The 21,151-nt window shown below is 36.9% G+C and overlaps 1 protein-coding gene across 1 annotated transcript in view; it reads right to left on the reverse strand.

Annotated features, from left to right (window-relative positions):
* LOC100666108 (putative serine protease K12H4.7) overlaps nucleotides 1-20,152 on the reverse strand; it is a 66,822-nt gene extending 46,670 nt beyond the window's left edge. The window contains exons 1-2 of the mRNA XM_064287392.1: nucleotides 19,939-20,152; nucleotides 14,704-14,888 (exon numbers count right to left, since the gene is read on the reverse strand). Of these exons, the coding sequence (XP_064143462.1) occupies nucleotides 14,704-14,888; nucleotides 19,939-20,121 (368 nt within the window). The 5' untranslated portion in view covers nucleotides 20,122-20,152. The remainder of the gene's footprint in view (nucleotides 1-14,703; nucleotides 14,889-19,938) is intronic.
* Between the last annotated feature and the right edge of the window lie 999 nt (nucleotides 20,153-21,151).

Below are 21,151 nucleotides of genomic sequence, written 5' to 3' on the forward strand. Positions count from 1 at the left end.
CCACCTGTACAATATAGGAAACAGGGACACCCTATCCCCAGAGACACGTGGGGTACAATTCTCAGCTCCCTGCCTTGTTCAGAGTGTGACCCCATGCTGCAACCAGATACCGGTACCTACACCAATCACCCCTGCCCCTCTAAGACTGTAGGACAGGGCCTGTAGCACACACTTGATGATCATTACCTGGACACCTGAGCTGAATTCATACAAGTAAAGTGAATAGACTCCTAGACTGATATACCTGATTACAGCTCTAGCCATCTGGGGACAGAACGTCAGAGCTCCAAAGGCAAAAATAATCAAGGTAGCTCACACAAGCAACCCATCCAGGCATACCAAAACAAAACAAAGCAACAAGCTATGACACAGTAAGCAAACATAATGTAATACAATAACTTATAAAAGGCTCGGAGACAAAAGTCAATATCAAGTCATATAAAGAAACAGACCATGATCGCCTCAAAGCTCTCAAAACAAAGAATCCAGGGATCTTCTAGATGAAAGTATATTCCTGGAATTACCAGAGGTAGAATACAAAAGATTAATATACAGAACCCTTTAAGACATCAAGAAGGAAATGAGGTAATATGCAGAACAAGCCAAGGAACACACAGATAAAGCAACTGAAGAAATTAAAAAGATTTTTCAGGAACATAATGAAAAATTTAATAAGCTGGAAAAACCCATACACAGACAGCAATCAGAAATTCAGAAGATTAACAATAAAATTCAGAAGTAGACAACTCAGTAGAAAGTCGGAGGAGCAGAACTGAGAAAGTGGAAGGCAGAATTTGTGAACTTGAAGATAAATCACTTGGCACTAATATATTTGAAGAAAAATCAGAAAAAAAAGAATTAAAAAAATAAATAAAACTTAAGAATCACATAGGAATTTATCAAGAGAAATAACCTACGAGTGATTGGAGTAACAGAACAGGGAGGGATAACAGAAAATACAGAGAGAATTGTTGAAGATTTGTTGGCCGTAAACTTCCCTGATATCATGAAAGATGTGAAGATATCTATCCAAGATGCTCATCGAACTCCACATGAGGTAGATGTTAAAAGAAAGAGACCAAGACATATTATAATCAAACTTGCCAAAACCAAAGATAAAGAGAGGATTTGAAGAGCAACAAGGGATAAATGAAAAGTCACCTACATAGGAGAATCAATAAGAATAAGCTCAGACTACTCAGCAGAAACCATTCAGGCAAGAAGACAATGGGATGACTTATTTAAAAAAAACTGAAGGAAAAAAATTGCCAGCCAAGAATCATATATCCAGCAAAACTTTCTCTTAAATATGAAGATGAAATTAGGACATTTCCAGATAAACAGAAGTTCAGGGAAATCATAAAAACCAAACAAAAACTACAAGAAATACTAAAGAGAGTTCTTTGGTTAGAAAATCAAAAATATCAGGTATCAACCCAAAACTAGAACACTGGGCAGAACAATCAGAAGTCAACCAAGATGGGGAAATCAAAAAAAAAAAAAAAAAAAAGCAAGACAAAAAAAATGCCCAAAATGGAGTAACAGTAATGCTATTATGTTAAAGAAGACATGTATTCATAGATCTTCCATATGGAAGATAAGGCGATACAAAGAAATATAAGTTAGTTTTAAATTTAGAAAAATAGAGGTAAATAATAAGGTAAGCACAAAGGAGACAAACTGTCCTATACATCAAAAAAAAAAAAAAAAAATACAGACTCAGCAGAAACAAAATCAACAAGGAATAAGGAATATGAGGAAAGGACAATATATGAAGATAATCTACTCAGCATGTAAAATTAAGTGGGCAAAAGAAACTGTCAATAACACACAAAAAAAAGACATCAAAATGATAGCACTAAATTCATACCTATTCATAAAAATGCTAAATATAAATGGACTAAAAACACCAACAAAGAGACAGAGAGAGGCAGAATGGGTTAAAAAATACTATCCGTCTATATGCTGCCTACAAGAGAAACACCTTAGACTTAGAGACACAAACTAAAACTCAAAGGATGGAAAAAAATATATATAGCAAGCAAACAACAATCAAAAAAGAGCAGGAGTGGCAATATTAATTTCTGACAAATACACTTTAAAGTTAAATCCATCATAAAGGATAAGGAAGGACACTACATAAAGATTGAAGGGAAAATATACCAAGAAGATATAACCATATTAAATATTTATGTACCCAATGGCAGGGCAGTAAGATACATAAAACGAACTCTATTAGCATTGAAATGTGAGATAGATGGCTCCACAATAATAGTAGGAGACTTCAACACACCACTCTTGATAAAGGACAGGACAACCAGAAAGAAGTTCAATAAAGAGATGGAAGATCTAAATGCCACAATCAACCACATTGACATCATAGACATATACAGAACACTCCATCCACATGGAACATTCTCTAGAATAGACCACATATTAGGTCATAAAGCAAGCCTTAGCAGAATCCAAAACATTGAAATATTACAAAGCATCTTCTCTGACCATAAGGCCATGAAAGTAGAAATCAATAACAGAAAAAGCAGGGAAAAGAAATAAAAAACTTGGAAACAGAACAATGCCCTGCTCAAAAAACACTGGATTATAGAAACCATTAAGGATGGAATAAACACATTCATAGACTCCAAAGAGAATGAAAACACTTCCTATCGGAAACTTTGGGAAACAGCGAAAGCAGTGCTCAGAGGTCAATTTATTTAAATAAGTGCACACATACAAAAAGAAAAGGCCAAAATCAAAGAATTTTCCCTTCAACTTGAAAAAATTTAAAGAAAGCAACAAAAGAAACTCTCAGGCACCAGGAGAAAAGATATAATAAAAATTAGTGTAGAACTAAATGAAACAGAAAACAGAAAAACAATTGAAAGAATTAACAAGAACAAAAGCTGGCTCTTTGAAAAGATCCACAAAATTGATAAACCGTTGGCCAAACTGACAAAATAAAAACAAGAGAGGAAGCAAACAACCAGAATAAGAAATGAGATGGGCCATATCACAACGGACCCAACTGAAATTAAAAGAATCATATGAGATTACTATGAAATATTGTACTCTAACAAATTTGAAAACCTAGAAGAAATGGATGAATTCCTAGAAAAACACTACCTACCTAAACTAACACAAACAGAGATAGAACAACTAAATAGACCCATAAAAAAAGAAGAGATTGAAAGGGTAATCAAAAAACTCCCAACAAAAAAAAAGCCCTGGCATGGACGGCTTCAGTGCAGAGTTCTACCAAACTTTCAGAGAAGATTTAACACCACTACTACTGAAGGTATTTCAGACCATAGAAAAGGACTGAATACTCCCAAACTCATTCTATGAAGCCCACCATGACCCTGATACCAAAACCAGGTAAAAACACCACTAAAAAGAAAATTACAGACCTATATTCCTCATGAACTTATAAGCACAAAACCTCAAAAAAACTCTAGCGAATAAAATTCAAAAACATCTTGAAAAAAAAATCACCATGACCAAGTGGGATTCATACCAGATATGCAGGGGTGGTTCAACATTAGAAAAAAAAACTTAATGTTATCCATCATATACATAAAACAAAAGAAAAGAATCACATGATTTATCAATTGATGTAAAAAAGGCATTTTACAAAGTTCAACACCCATTCATGATAAAAACTCTCAGCAAAGTAGGAATAGACGGAAAATTCCTCAACATAATGAAGGGCATTTATACAAAGCCAATAGCCAACATCATCCTAAATGGAGAGAGCCTGAAAGCATTCCCCTTGAGATGGGAAACCAGACAAGGATGACCTTTATCACTGCTCATGTTCAATATTTTGCTAGAGGTCCTATCCAGAGAAACAAGGCTAGATAAAGAAATAAAGGACATCCAGATTGGCAAAGAAGAAGTAAAATTATCTCAATTTGCAGATGACATGATCTTAAACACAGAAAACCCTAAGGAATCCTCCAGAAAACTACTGAAACTAATAGAAGAGTTCAGCAGAGTATCAGAATACAAGATAAACATACAAAAATGAGTTGGATTCCTCTACACCAACAAAAAGAACATCAAAGAAGAAATCACCAAATCAATACCATTTACGGTACCTCCCAAGAAGTTAAATTACTTAGGAATAAATCTTACCAGAGATATAAAAACTTATATAAGGAAAACTACAAAACACATCCACAAGAAACCAAAAGAGACCTACATAAGTGGAAAAACATACCTTGCTCATGGATAGGAAGACTTAACATTATAAAAATGTCTATTCTACGGAAAGGGATCTATACATTTAATGCAATTCCAATCCAAACCTCAAGGACATTCTTTAATGAGATGGAGAAAAAAATCGCAGAGTTCATATGGAAGGGGAAGAGGCCCCAGATAAGTAAAGCATTACTGAAAAAGAAGAACAAAATGGGGGCCTCACTCCACCTGATTTTAGAACCTATCATACCAACACAGTAGTCAAAACAGCCTAGTACTTGTACAATAATAGATACATAGACCAATGGAACAGAAATGAGAATCCAGACATAAATCCATCCACATATGAGCAGTTGATATTTGACAAAGGCCCCAAAACGGTTAAATGGGGAAAAGATAGACTTATTAACAAATGGCATAACTGGATATCCATCTGCAAAAAAAAAAAATGAAACAAGACCATACCTCACTCCATGCACAAAAATGAGCTCAAAATGGATCAAAGACCTAAACATAAAATCTAAAACGATAAGAATCATGGAAGAAAAAATAGGGACAACGTTAGGAGCCCTAATACATGGCATAAACAGTATACAAAACATTACTAACAATGCAGAAGAAAAACTGGGTAACCGGGAGCTCCTAAAAATCAAACACCTATGCTATGAGTTGACTCGACGGCACTGGGGTTGGATGCTCACCCAAAGACTTCATCAAAAGAGTAAAAAGGTTACCTACAGACAGGGAAAAAGTTTTTAGCTATAATATTTTTGATCAGCACCTGATCTCTAAAATCTACATGATACTGCAAAAACTCATCGATAAAAGGACAAATATACCAATTAAAAAACGGGCAAAAGATATGAACAGATACTTCATTGAAGAAGACATTCAGGTAGCTGACAGATACATCAGGAAATGCTCATGATCATTAGCCATTAGAAAAATGCAAATCAAAGCAACAATGAGATTCCATCTCTCCAAAAAGGCTGGCATTGATCAAAAAAACACAAAATAATAAATGTTGGAGAGGTTGTGCAGAGACTGGAACACTTATACACTGCTGGTGGGAATGTAAAATTGTACAACAACTTTGGAAATCAATTTGGAGCTTCCATAAAAAGCTACAAATAGAGCTACCATAGGATCCAGCAATCCCACTGCTTGGAATATATCCTAGAGAAAGAAGAGCCTTTACACAAACAGATATATGCACACCCATGTCCGTTGCAGCACTGTTTACAATAGCAAAAAAATGGAAGAAACCAAGGTGCCCGTCAACGGATGAATGGCTAAATAAAGTACGCTAAATTTACACAATGGAATACTGACCCAGCGACCAGACCCAGCGCAGTCGAGTCGATTCAGACTCATAGCGACCCTATAGGATGGAGTAGAACTGCCCCATAGAGTTTTCAAGGAGTGCCTGGTGGATTCAAACTGCCAATCCATTTGGTTAGCAGCCGTGGCAGTTGACCACTATGCTACCAGGGATTCCAGTGAAATACTATGCATGGATAAAGAATAGTGATGAATCTGTGAAACGTTTCATAACATGGAGGAATCTGGAAGGCATTATGCTGAGTGAAATTAGTCAGTTGCAAAATAACAAATATTTTATAAGTCCACTATTATAAGAACTCGAGGAACAGTTTAAACAGAGAAAAAAAAAATTCTTTGATGGCTACGAGAGCAGGGAGGGAGAAAGGGTCGGAGAGGGGTATTCACTAATTAGATAGTAGGTAAGAACAACTTTAGGTGATGGGAAAGATGGCACATAATCCAGGCGAGGTCAGCACAACTGGACTAAACCAAAAGCAAAGATGTTTCCTGAATAAACTGAATGCTTCGAAGGCCAGCGTAGCAGGGGCAGGGGTTTGGGGGCCATGGTTTGAGGAGACATCTAAGTCAGTTGGCATAATAAAATCTATTAAGAAATCATTCCACATCCCACTTTGGAGAATGGTGTCTGGGATCTTAAACACTAGCAAGCGGCCATCTAAGATGCATCAATTGGTTTCAACCCACCTGTATCAAAGGAGAATGAAGGACACCAAGGACACAAGGTAATTACGAGCCGGAGAGAAAGAAAGGGCCACATAAACCGGAGACTACACCAGCCTGACACCAGAAAAGCTACATGGTGCCCGGCTACAACCCATGACTGTCCTGATAGGGAACACAACCGAGAACCCCTGAGGCAGCAGGAGAGTAGTGTGGTGCAGGCCCCAAGTTTTTGTAAAATTAACAGACTTAATGGTCTGACTGAAACCAGAAGGGCCCTGGTGGTCATGGCCCCCAGACCTACTGTTGGCCCAGGACAGGAATGATTTGCAAAGCTGACTCTTCAGACAGGGATTGGACTGGACAGGGGGTTGGAGAGGGATGCTGGTGAGGAGGGATCTTCTCATAAGGGGGGACACTTGAGACTGTGTTGGCATCTCCTCCCTGGAGGGAAGATGAGACGGTAGAGGGGATTAGAAGCTGGCGAAATGCACATGAACAGAGAGAGTGGAGGGAGTGAGTGGGCTGTTTCATTAGAGGGTGAGCAATTGGGATTATGTAGCAAGGTATATATAAGATTTGTGTGAGAGACTGACTTGATTTGTAAACTTTCACTTAAAGCACAATAAAATAAATAAATAAATAAAAAGAGACTAAAGGGGCACAGGAGGCCAGGACATAAGGGAACAAGAAAAATGGCAATGGTGGCGGGGGGGGGGGGTGGGGGGAGGAAAGAAAAAGATTTCTAAGGACTCAAGGGAACAAAGTAAAATATTATAATGAAGTAAGCAAAGCCCTGGACAGAGCTGAAGAAAAAATTCAAGCTTTGAGTTGAAGTTTTGAAAGTTTCTACAAGGAAAATATCAAAAAACACAGAAACCATCAAAAGAGGATGGAAGGAATACACGGAATCAGTAAACCAAAAAAGAACTGGCTGATGTCCAACCATTTAAGAAGGTAGCGTATGATCAGGAACTGATGGTACTGAGAAAGAGGTTCATGCTGCACTAAAGGCATTTGTGAAAAATAAGTCTCCAGGAATTGAAAGAACACCAAATGAGGTATTTCAACAAACGGGTGCAGCTCTGGGAGAGCTAACTTGTCTATACTGAGAAATTTACTTACTTACTTACTTAACTTACTTACTTACTTACTCTCCCCCCAATGAGTCAGCCCACTCCCTCCTTCCAGCCTCTCCTTTTGTGACAGTTTAGCCAGTTTCTAACCCTCTCTACCCTCCCAACTCCTCTCCAGACAGGAGATGCCAACACAGTCTCAAGTGTCCACTGATACAAGTAGCTCACTCTTTATCAGCATCTCTCTCCAACCCATTGTCCAGTCCCTTCCTTGTCTGATAAGTTGTCTTTGGGAATGGTTCCTGTCCTGGGCCAACAAAAGGTTTGGGGACCATGACCGCCGGGATTTTTCTAGTCTCAGTCAGACCATTAAGTCTGGTCTTTTTATGAGAATTTGGGGTCTGCATCCCACTGATCTCCTGCTCCCTCAGGGGTTCTCTGTTGTGCTCCCTGTCAGGGCAGTCATCAGTTGTGGCTGGGCACCATCTAGTTCTTCTGGTCTCAGGATGATGTAAGTCTCTGGTTCATGTGCCCCTTTCTGTCTCTTGGGCTCGTAATTATCTTGTGACCTTGGTGTTCTTCATTCTCCTTTGATTCAGGTGGGCTGAGACCAATTGAAGCATCTTAGATGGCTGCGTGTTAGCATTTAAGACCCCAGACACCACACTTCAAAGTGGGACGCAGAATGTTTTCATAATAGAATTATTTTGCCAATTGACTTAGAAGTCCCCTAAAGCCATAGTCCCCAAACCCCCGCCCTTGCTCCGCTGACCTTGGAAGCATTCAGTTTATCCTGGAAACTTCTTTGCTTTTGGTCCTGTCCAGTTGAGCTGACCTTCCATGTATTGAGTATTGTCCTTCCCTTCGCCTACAGTAGTTCTTATCCACTAACTAATCAGTAAATAATCCTCTCCCACCCTCCCTCCGTCCCCCCCTTGTAACCACAAAAGCACGCATTCCCAGTTTATACTATTTCTCAAGATCTTACAATAGTGGTCTTATACAATATTTGTCCTTTTGCCTCTGACTAATTTCACTCAGTAAAATGCCTTCCAAGATCCTCCACGTTATGAAATGTTTCACAGAGTCATCACTGTTCTTTACCAGTGCTTAAATTCCATTGTGCGAATATACCATAGTTTATTTAACCATTCATCCATTGATGGACACCTTGGTTGCTTCCAGCTTTTTGCTATTGTAAACAGAGCTGCAATAAACATGGGTGTGCATATATCTGTTTGTGTGAAGGCTCTTATTTCTCTAGGGTATATTCCGAGGAGTGGGATTTCTGGGTTGTATGGTAGTTCTATTTCTAACTGTTTAAGATAACGCCAGATAGATTTCCAAAGTGGTTGTACCATTTTATACTCCCACCAGCAGTGTATAAGAGTTCCAATCTCTCCGCAGCCTCTCCAACATTTAATATTTTGTCTTTTTTGGATTAATGCCAGCCTTGTTGGAGTGACATGGAATCTCATCGTAGTTTTAATATGCATTTCTCTAATGGCTAATGATCAAGAGCATTTTCTCATGTATCTGTTAGCTGCCTGAATATCTTCTGTAGTGAAGTGCGTGTTCCTATCCTTTGCCCACTTTTTGATTGGGTTCTTTGCCTTTTTGTGGTTGAGTTTTAACAAAATCATATAGATTTTAGAGATCAGGCGCTGGTCGGAGATGTCATAGCTGAAAAATTTTTCCCAATCTGTAGGTGGTCTTTTTACTCTTTTGGTGAAGTCTTTAGATGAGCATAGGTGTTTGATTTTTAGGAGCTCCCAGTTATCTGGTTTCTTTTCATCATTTTTGGTAATATTTGGTATTCTGTTTATGCCTTGTATTAGGGCTCCTAAGGTTGTCCCTATTTCTTCTTCCATGATCTTTATCATTTTAGTCTTCATGTTTAGGTCTTTGATCCACTTGGAGTTAGTTTTTGTGCTTGGTGTGAGGTATGGGTCCTGTTTCATATTTTTGCAAATGAATATCCAGTTATGCCAGCACCATTTGTTAAAAAGATTATCTTTTCCCCAATTAACTGACACTGGGCCTTTGTCAAATATCAGCTGCTCATATGTGGATGGATTTATATCTGGGTTCTCAATTCTGTTCCATTGGTCAATGTGCCTGTTGTTGTACCAGTACCAGGCTGTTTTGACTACTGTGGCTGTATAATATGTTCTAAAATCAGGTAGAGTGAGGCCTCCAACTTTCTTCTTCTTTTTCAGTAATGCTTTACTTATCGGGGCTTCTTTCCCTTCCATGTGAAGTTGGTAATTTGTTTCTCCAACACATGAAAAAATGACATTGGAATTTGGATTGGAAGTGCATTGTATGTATAGATGGCTTTTGGTAGAATAGACATTTTTAATATGTTAAGTCTTCCTATCCATGACCAAGGTATGTTTTTCCACTTATGTAGGTCCTTTTTACTTTCTTGCACTCTAGTACTTTGCGGTTTTCTTTGTATAGGTCTTTTACATCTTTGGTAAGATTTATTCCTAAGTATTTCATCTTCTTGGGGGCCACTGTGAATGGTATTGATTTGGTGATTTCCTCTTCGATGTTCTTTTTGTTGATGTAGAGGAATCCACGTGATTTTTGTATGTTTATCTTGTAACCTGAGACTCTGCCGAACTCTTCTATTAGTTTCAGCAGTTTTCTGGAGGATTCCTTGGGGTTTTCTGTGTATAAGATCATGTCTTCTGCAAATAGAGATAATTTTACTTCCTCCTTGCCAATCCGGATGCCCTTTACTTCTTTGTCTAGCCTAATTGCTCTGGCTAGGACCTCTAGCACAATGTTGAATAAGAGAGGTGATAAAGGGCATCCTTGTCTGGTTCCTGTTCTCAAGGGAAATGCTTTCGGGCTCTCTCCATTTAGAGTGATGTTGGCTCTTGACTTTGTATAGATGCCCTTTATTATGTTGACAAATTTTCCTTCAATTCCTATTTTGCTAAGAGTTTTTATCATGAATGGGTGTTGGAGTTTGTCAAATGTCTTTCCTGCATCAATTGATAAGATCATGTGGTTTTTGTCTTTTGTTTTATTTATATGGTGGACTACATTAATGGTTTTTCTAATATTAAACCAGCCTTGCACACCTGGTAAAAAAAATCCCACTTGGTTGTGGTGGATTATTTTTCTGATATGTTGTTGAATTCTATTGGCTAGAATTTGTTCAGGATTTTTGCATCTATGTTCATGAGGGATACAGGTCTGTAATTTTCTTTTTTGTGGTGTCTTTACCTGGTTTTAGTATCAGGTATATGGTGGCTTCATAGACTGAGTTACGTAGTATTCCATCATTTTCTATGCTTTGAAATACCTTTAGTAGTAGTGGTGTTAACTCTTCTCTGAAAGTTTGGTAGAACTCTGCAGAGAAGCCATCCAGGTTAGGGCTTTTTTTGGTTGGGAGCTTTTTGATTACCTTTCTAATCTCTTTTTTTGTTATGGGTCTATTTAGTTGTTCTACTTTTGATTGTGCTAGTTTAGGTAGGTAGTGTTTTTCTAGGTTTTCATCCATTTCTTCTAGGTTTGAAAATTTGTTGGAGTACAATTTTTCATAACACTGATATGATTCTTTTAATTTCAGTTGGGTCTGTTGTTATATGGCCCATCTCATTTCTTATTTGGGTTATTTGTTTCCTTTCATGTATTTCTTTAGTCAGACTGGCCAATGGTTAATCAATTTTGTTAATTTTTTCGAAGAACCAGCTTTTGGCTTTGTTAATTCCTTCAATTGTTTTTCTGTTCTCTAATTCATTGAGTTCAGCTCTAATTTTTATTATTTGTTTTCTTCTGGTGCCTGATGGATTCTTTTGTTGCTCACTTTCTATTTGTTTAAGTTGTAGGGATAGTCCTCTAATTTTGGCTCTTTCTTCTTTATGTATGTGTGCATTTATCGATATAAATTGACCTCTGAGCACTGCTTTTGCTGTGCCCCAGAGGTTTTGATAGGAAGTGTTTTCATTCTCGTTGCATTCTATGAATTTCTTTATTCCCTTCTTAATGTCTTCTATAACTCAGTCTTTTTTGAGCAGGGCATTGTTCATTTTCCAAGTATTTGAATTCTTTTCCCTGATTTTTCTGTTATTGATTTCCACTTTTATGGCTTTGTGGTCTGAGAAGATTCTTTGTAATATTTCGATGTTTTGGATTCTGCAAAGGTTTGTTTTATGACCTAATATGTGATGTATTCTAGAGAATGTTCCATGTGCACTAGAAAAAAAAGTATATTTTGCAGCTGTTGGGTGGAGTGTTCTGTATAAGTCTATGAGGTCAGGATGGTTGATTGTAGCAATTTGCTCTTCCATGTCTCTGTTGAGCTTCTTACTGCAAGTCCTGTCCTTCTCTGAAAGTGGTATGTTGAAGTCTCCTACTATAATTATGGAAGTGTCTATCTCACTTTTCAGTTCTGTTAAAGTTTGTTTTATATATCTTGCAGAACTGTCATTGGGTGCATAAATATTTTATATGGTTATATCTTCCTGGTCAATTGTCCCTTTAATCATTATGTAGTGTCCTTCTTTATCCTTTGTGGTAGATTTAACTTTAAAGTCTGTTTTGTCAGAAATTAATGTTGCTACTCCTGCTCTTTTTTGCTTGTTTGATATATTTTTTTCCATCCTTTGAGTTTTAGTTTGTTTGTGTCTCTAAGTCTAAGGTGTGTCTCTTGTAGGCAGCATATAGACGGGTCGTGTTTCTTTATCCGGTCTGAGAATCTCTTTCTCTTTATTGGTGCATTTAGTCCATTTATATTCAGCGTAATTATAGATAAGAATGTGTTTAGTGCTGTCATTTTGATGTCTTTTTGTGTGTGTTGTTGACAATTTCATTTTTCCACTTACTTTTTTGTGCTAAGATGTTTTTTCTTTATAAATTGTGTGTTCCTCGTTTTCATAGTAGTTGAATTTATGTTTGCTGAGTCGTTACGTTTTTCTTGGTTTTTATTTTGAAGTATGGAATTGTTAGACCTCTTTGTGGTTACCTTAATATTTACCCCTATTTTTCTAAGTAAAAACCTAACTTGTATTGCCCTATATCGCCTTGTTTTCCTCTCCATATGGCAGTTCTATGCCACCTGTATTTAGTCCCTTTTTTTGATTATTGTGATCTTTTACATATTGACTTCAATGATTCCATGTTTTGAGCATTTTTTTCTTTTTAAAATTAATCTTAATTTGTTTTTGTGATTTCCCTATTTGAGAAGATATCAGAATGTTCTGTTCTGTGACCTTGTGTTGTGTTTGTATCTGATATTATTGGTTTTCTGACCAAACAATTTCCTTTAGTATTTCTTGTAGCTTTGGTTTGGTTTTTGCAAATTCTCTAAGCTTGTGTTTATCTGTAAATGTTTTAATTTCACCTTCATATTTGAGGTAGAGTTTTGCTGGATATATGATCCTTGACTGGCAGTTTTTCTCCTTCAGTGCTCTATATATGTCATCCCATTGCCTTCTTGCCTGCATGGTTTCTGCTGAGTAGTCTGAACTTATTCTTATTGATTGTCCATTGTAGGAGACCTTTCTTTTATCCCTGGCTGCTTTTAAAATTTTCTGTTTATCTTTGGTTTTGGCAAGTTTGATGATAATATTTCTTGGTGATTTTCTTTTTGGATCAATCTTAAATGGGGTTCGATGAGCATCTTGGATAGATATCCTTTCATCTTTCATGATGTCAGGGAAGTTTTCTGCCAAGAGATCTTCAACTATTTTCTCTGTATTTCTGTTATCCCTCCCTGTTCTGGGACTCCAATCACACGCAAGTTATTCTTCTTGATAGAGTCCCACATGATTCTTAGGGTTTCTTCATTTTTTTTTAAATTCTTTTATCTGATTTTTTTTCAGCTATATTGGTGTCAATTGCCTTATCCTCCATCTCCCCCACTCTGCATTCCAATTGCTCGATTCTGCTCCTCTGACTTCCTATTGAATTGTCTAATTCTGTAATTTTATTGTTAATCTTTTGCATTTGTGAATGCTGTCTCTCTATGGATTCTTGCAACTTATTAATTTTTCCACTATGTCCTTTAATAATTTTTTTTTTATTTCTTCAACTGCTTTATCAGTGTGTTCTTTGGCTTTTTCTGTAGATTGCCTTATTTGATCTCTGAGGTCATCCCTGATGTCTTGAAGCATTCTGTAAATTAGTTTTTTATATTCTGCATCTGGCAATTCCAGGATTGTATCTTCATTTGGGAAAGATTTTGATTCTTTAGTTTGGGGAGTTGTAGAAGCAATTATCGTCTGCTTCTTTATGTGACTTATTCCATTCTTGAACAGCAATTTACTGCCTTTGACGAATTAGTAAAGAAATCTCAGGCTTAAAGCTATTTGTAGACTATCACACTGTCATTAACACACACGTACAAATCAAAGTTTCTGGTATAGAAATGTAGAACTGATGGAATTATTGGAGTGTTACCTCACTACCAAAAGTTAAGTTGACATGTAATTCAAAAATCACCTTTGTGGAGTTACTGTTTGACAGAAGCCTATGAAACCTTCAGTAATTATTAGTCTGTCATGATAAAAGTTACCCCTTTGACTCATAAAAAAAGGTATCACTTTATTGGTAGCAACCTCATTCTTAGGCTTATAGGAGGCAATCCTTATTTTAATAATAATAAATGATTCTGACATTAAATTAGATTTTTTCAGAACCTTTCAAGAACTATTTAAACTTTGTTCTATTTGCTTGACTTCATATAATGAATAATTTATAATTTTAAGCAAGTAAGTTAAAAATATATCTTTCTACTGGATAAAAAAATAGTAGGTGGCAAGAATAAGCTATTGAGGAAAAAGAGTTCTCATTTTTGTTTCTTGCTCTGCCACTGCAGGCTGAAATTAATTATAATATGCACTTACATTTGATGAGTGGTTTTTACAAAGTGGTCACCACTTTTCCATGAGGGGGATAACTTTCATGGTATAAAATTCTATTGGAGTAGAAAAAAAAAGGGAGTATGCAATTTTGTTTAAACATGTTCAGGAAAATAACAATTTTAATATGAAATCATAGGACATGAGGAATACATTTTTTAAAGGAAATTTCACATGAATGTTTTTATCAAGATCGTTGTTCCTAACCCCAGCCTCTGTGTACAGTTTTTATTTCTTATCATTTGAATTTTCAAGTATTCAGCTTCTTCAAAGAGCAGCATATTTAGAGTTACCACACCAAACCCAGTGCTATCGAGTCAATTCTGACTCATAGCAACCCTACAGGACAGAGTAGAGCTGCCCCATAAAGTTTCCAAGGAGCACCTGGTGGATTCGAACTGCCAACCCTTTAGTTAGCAGCTGTAGCACTTAACTACTACACCACCAGGGTTTCCATATTTAGAGTTAACATTGCCTAAATGAAAAAGAGAGAGAGAAAAGCAACTACAATGAGAACAAGCAAAAAAAGGCAAGATTAGACTTACCCTTTTGGTTGGCTGTGTCCGTAAAACCTGTGTTCCAGAAGTAAGAAGAGGGCGCCCAATCTTTCAGCATATGAAACCCAGGTATTGTTTGTTGATATCCAGGATTCACAGACAGTCTCAAATCCTCCAATGAGTAGAAATACTGGCCCTCCAGGTTTATAGAAGGCATCATTAAAGAAATATCTCTGTGAAAGTAAAAATATTCTTGTAAGTCATTAACTCACCAGGCCTTGCAGTTTTGTTTGTGGTTTCTGATAACTGGGAGGCAGCATGATTTGATTTGTCAGATTTGAATTACGATTCTGAGAACAACAAAGCCAACCCATTCCCGTCAAATCAATTCATAGTCACCCTACAGGGCAGAGAAGAACTGACCTATAGGATTTCCAAGGAGTCCCTGGTAGATTCAAACTGCTGACCTTTTGGATAGGTGCCATAGCTCTTAACCACTGCACCACCACGGTTTCCATGATTCTGAGATCCCGTTTAAATCAGTGTCATTGCTCAAGCCACTGTGCCTACGTGCTGGACTTTGCTTTTGGTGGTAAAACAGACCCAACACCAAATCAGCCATTTCAACCATTTTCAAGTGTACAATCCAGTGATGTAAATTGCACCCACAAAATGGAACTATCACTACTATTAGTTTACATTTAAAATTTAGAATGTATGATTCCTGCTTGATTTTACACTTGTAGCTATTTTCTTTTACTCTGAAAGTTTAGGTTCTAATGTTAATATAATTATTTATTTGCTTTATGCAAATAATAAATAGTTATGCACATTAGCATAACAAGAGTGATATTAAAAAGAACTCTGGTGTTGCAGTGGTTAAGTAAAAGACTACTAACTGAATGCCTGGTATTTCAAACCCACCAAATGCCCCTGGGGATAAATGGAAGCCAACTGGCACATCTTTCTCCCAAAGAGTGCTTGCTGGATTTGAACCACAGACCTTTCAGTTAGCAGCATCACCCTTAACCACTGCATCAACAGGGTTCCTTCCCATAAATATTACAATCCAGGAAACACTTCAGATAATTCAGTCTAGTTGAGCCACAGTATAATAGACAATTAGCTCTTTTCTTTTTTAAATTTTATGTTGAATTTTTAACTGTTTTATTGGAAATATTAACATGGTTCCAAAGCTAAAATTGCAAACCAAAGAATATTCAGAAAAACTGGGGTCATTTTATTTCCAAAAGCTTTTATCTCCATTTCATGTATGTAAGTGTATTTACTTTTTATTTATTCTTCCATTACTTTGTAAAACATATATATATATATATATATATATATACACATATATATATATAATTTTTCTACCATTTCTTAGGGTGCCATTCTGCCATTTTCACTTGATATCATATTATGGAGATCAATCCATAGCAATAAACTAAGATTTTGAAATATTCCTTATTCTCTTTTACAACTACTTTTTATTTCCAAGTGTAGACCTATTTAACAAAACTAGTATTCTACTGATGAGCATTTGATTTATTTCCCATCTGCTCTTACTCTAAATGTTGCTGAAATACGTAGTTTGCACATATACCTTTTCATAGTTTTGCTAGTGCAACCTTGAGGCAGTTTTCCTACTCATAGCAACTGTATAGGACAGAGTAGAACTGCCCCATAGTTCCCAAAGAGGGCCTGGTGGATTTGAACTGCTGACATCTTGGTTAGCAGCTGTCGCTCTTAACCACTACATCACCAGGGTTTCCAAAAGAGAGTGTAATTTTACTAAATATTGCTAAATTCTCTCTATAATGGTTGCACCATTTAACCATTCCTAACTTCTATGTATGAGAGTGTCTGTTAACCAATAGCCTAGCCAAGAGAGTAGGTTCTTAGGCTAGAAAAATGGTATTGGCAAGCAGTTCATAACTATGACCAAAGTTTTTCCTAAGAATTCAAGAACTTAAAACAAAATCAACTCTCTATAAAAAAGATCAGAACACTTAATGAAAAAAAAAAGCATAAAGAGATGAAAACTATAGTGGTCATGTGCAAAATATAAGCAGAAAGAAAAATAAACTTACTATAGAAATAACAATTATTCACAGAAATGAAGAATCTAGAGGTCAAGCTAGAGAAGAATTAGTAGAAATAAAAGGGAACGTAATTGAATTAGAGAGAAAATTAGAACTAGCTGAGTGTAATTGGCTATGGACACTCAACACATGTGCAGTTGGTGACTTTAAAGAAGAAAAATGAATATATAGACAAGGAAAAATATATTAATAAATAATTTTTACAGAATAAATAGACTGTCTCAGGAAAAACTGGCATCAATTTGTCAGTACCAACATATGTCCCAAAACCCAAAAAACCAAACCCATTCCTGGCAAGTTGATTCCAACCCACAGTGACCCTAAAGGACAGAGTAGAACAGCCCCATAGGGTTTCCAAAGAGTAGATGGTGGATTCAAGCTGCAAGCTCTTAAGCATGTGCCACCAGAGCTCCAGATGAGTCCCAGGAAAATTTATTTACTGCAAAGAAAAAGAAAGGATCCTTCAGGCATTGAGGCAAAAAGTCCCAAAAAAGACATTATATATTTTGCTGGAGTCCACATGCTACATAGCAACATGCAATGCTAGATGAAGAGTTTAACTCAGGGAAGAAAACTGACAAGCAAGAGTTGTATATTTAAACATTCAGATATCACACAAGTAGTAAAATTCCCAGAGTATAATTATTGTAAGTCCTTCTTTAATAATCGATTACGACAAAGGAATTGGGAGTGAAAAAATTTTCTATTTACATACAACACTAAGCCTAAAACAACCAAGAGGTTATGGTCATTGAATAGAATGAAATGCTGCAAAACATGAAAATTTAAAACATGCTGATCAAAAGCAGAAAAATGCAGAACAGAATTTCAAATTCTCTTGAAATGTAGAATTACTGGATTCATGGAGGCTGGATGAGCTCTTGAAAAATTCGCCCTGATATAATCCTTAAACCTCAAACCAAAATTATCCCCTGAAGTCTTCTTAAAACCAAATAATAATCTGGCTTTACTACTAAAATATGTGTGCCTTGAACATTATGCTGTTTAAGGTCTATGTACATGGAATAAACTTTACAAAAGAACCCTAAAGATTGGGTAGGAATCTTAGAGGGCAGAGAATTTATGTTAATGGAGGAGGAACAAACCAGAAAAGGAGGGTGGGAGTGGTTGCACAACTCAAAGAATAGAATCAATGTCACTAAATTATACCTGTAGAAACTGTTGAACTGTAGCATGTTTTACTGTTTATACTCTGAACTACAACAAAACAAGTAAAATAAATTACAAACAAAACAAGAAACATATGACTATAATAGCACTAACAAAATAGAAAAGTAAAGGAGCAAAGATGGGAAGTTACATGCAAAAGGAAGGACTTCACCTTTTATAAAATTATAAAGAGAAGCAATAAGAATAATACTGTTTTGTTGTCCTAGGTGCTGTGGAGTTAGTTCTGACTCCTAGTGACCCCTTGTACTAGAGAACAAAACGCAGCCCTTTCCTGTGTCATCCTCACCATCATTGCTATGTTTGAACCCATTTTTTGCAGTCTCTGTATCAATCCATTGTGTTGAGGATCTTTCATTCTTTCCCTGACCCTCTACCAAGCATGACGTCCTTCTCCAGGGACTCGTCCCTGCCAATAACATATCCAAAGCACCTGTGCCAAAGTCTCCCCATCCTTGCTTCTAAGGAGTGTTCTGGCTCTACTTTTGCCAAGACACATTTGTTTCCTCTTCTTTGTTTTTAACATTTTAAAGAGGTCTTTGGCAGCTTATTTGCCCCATGAAATACATACTTTGATGTCTTGACTGCTGCTTCCATGGCTGTTGACTGTGGATCCTAGTAAAATGAAATCCTTGACAACGTCAATCTTTTCTCCATTTATCATGATGCTCCTTATTGCTCCATTTGTGGGATTTTTGTTTTCTTTATGTTGAGGTGTAATCCCTACTGAAGGCTGTGGTCTTTGCTCTGACCAGTATTTGTTTCAAGTCCCCTTTGTTTTTTGTAAGCAAGCTTGGGTCATCTGCAGGTTGTTAACGAGTTTTCCTCCAGACAACCAGTCAAAATCGAGTTTATTGAAATATCTCTTTTTGTCAACTTGACTTTGGACCATATTAATACATAGTTATGAAACAATATCAAATTTAAAACACATTTAAAAAAATGAAATGAAATAAATGGGCATAAATACTATCTGATTAGCACATATCCACACAGAAAGGACCAATTCTGAGCGACTGAGAAGTCAGTAATTTAACTGTATATCTTAGATAGAATCAAATTCATGGACAAATAGACTGCAAAGTAAATTTAAAATTTTTTTTTTAGTAATTATATTGTTGGTGGCAGTTTAGGTATTATTCTGAGACTGCTGTGTAATATAAGGTAAAGAAAATAAGTGATTGTGTAAATTTCTAAATCCATCATTCTTAATGTCCTTTTAAAATCTGGTAAATAAAGAGAATGAGTCAAGCATTTATACTGTCTTTCCAATACAAATTTTGTCCCCATGTAGCTAAATATTACATAATGGAAATTACTTTTATATTCATATTCCAGCTAAGAAATGAAGAATGAAGAAAATTAATACTATTATTTTGAAACACCACCCCCCATATGAATAATTAGATCTAAGCATTGGGCATCAACAATTTCTACCATAACAAGAATTAAAAAAAAAACAAATTCAGGCATTTCTTATCACTACACGAAAGAACTTGCCACTGTAAGGTAAACTAGCTCCTATAGATTTTGATCAATTCTATAGATCCAGCAACAAATTTGTAGAAAATCTATGCGACCTCGAAAGCAGACAAACAAAAATAACAGAAAATTTTCCTTCATAACTTCAATTGACGGTATGTTACCTCAGTGAAATGTCCTGAAACCAAAAAAACAAACTTCTTGTCATTAAATCAATTCTGATTCATGGTGAGTCCATGAGTGTCAGAGAAGTACTACGCTCCACAGTGTTTTCAAGGCTGTGACCTTTCAAAAACAAATCACCAGGTCTTTCTTCCAAGGTGCCTCTAACTGGGTTTGAACCACCAACTTTCATATTTGTAGTTCAGTATTTAACCATTTGCACCACCCGGGGACTGAAAACCTTCCTCACCTCTCCTATACCTCCCAGACTTCTGCAGCACCCATCTCAAAACTTCAAGCTCACACCATTCTCTACGTCTCATCACGTGTCCTAGTCATTCTTTTTTACCTGTGGCCATAACTCTGTAGAATTTTTGCTAAAATGGTCCAACTTTTGCTGGAAGGAACCATCACCAGTAGGGCTCATCCCTTTGCTCTCATAGGCACCACGAGTCCGTCTCCAGAGAAAACTGTGAGCAGACGAACAGAAGAGCAGCAGCAGCAGCCACCCAAGAGCTTGGGCCATGGTCATGCTGTGGGAAGCAGTTTCCACAGTTTGGACTATTTCTACTGCAGTTGCTCCCCACCCTAGTGCAAGAATGACAGGCATCAGTCGTTGATCTAGGTCCCTGGGGCTCCATGATGATCTCTCTCTCTAGAAATGTGAAACTATAGGGACATTCAAGTAGAAAAGGCCAAATGGGGGAGGGGAAATCTTGTCTACTAGTGACTTTTCACCCCACATACTTGGGTGAAGACCCTAGGCAAGTGGTGTCCAGGGCTGCAGGATTCACCAAAAGTGAGAGCCAAGGGTAATTGTGAGAGATGTTGAGAACTCATCCTGTACTGAATGATTTCCATGTTTTTGCTTCCTTTTTGCTTTTGGCATCTTCTGGCAGGACTCCAAGACCACACACATAGAATGACCAGAGGAAAGTCCAAATTCCAAATGCTGGGAAATTGTTGTGTAGAAACCTAAGTATTTGAAGCTCTGGTTACATTTTTACTCCCCTGTTCCCCCGACTTCTTTGTAGAACTGGTGCTGCTATTGCTGTCTCATCCTAATCTTCATCAACACCACCGTCATCACCCCTTTTTCAATGTCACCACTGCCATGAACATGTTCTGAGATGCCCAAACCCTGCTGACCTCCTGGAGAGATAAGGTGTTACCATGGCTTTTCTGCCTTGTAATGTCTTGTAGTAAAGTTAAGAATGGAACATCAGTGCAAGAAAGTGAGAGAAGAGAGAAAGGCATAGGAGTAATGGTCTGGGAGGGCTTTAAGTAAACATATGTCTATGCCAATATAGAACTGGGGTGTTTGAAATGGTGCAAGGATTTGCATAAAGGTGGAATATTACAATGGTGTCTTTAGTTCTTGAAGGCGTTCTTATGTGCCTAGAGCCCAAAGAATAATTAACACCACTGGCTTGGATGAGTTTGAAGCTTTAACTCAAGGTGACCTTAGGTACAACAGAACAAAACATCTCCTGGTCCTGCACCATGCATATAATTGTTGAGTTCATTGCTTCTGTCGCATGTCACTCTAACACATGGAGGGT

The sequence above is a fragment of the Loxodonta africana genome, chromosome 6 (genome assembly GCF_030014295.1).
Source record: "Loxodonta africana isolate mLoxAfr1 chromosome 6, mLoxAfr1.hap2, whole genome shotgun sequence".
Classification (NCBI taxonomy): domain Eukaryota; kingdom Metazoa; phylum Chordata; class Mammalia; order Proboscidea; family Elephantidae; genus Loxodonta; species Loxodonta africana.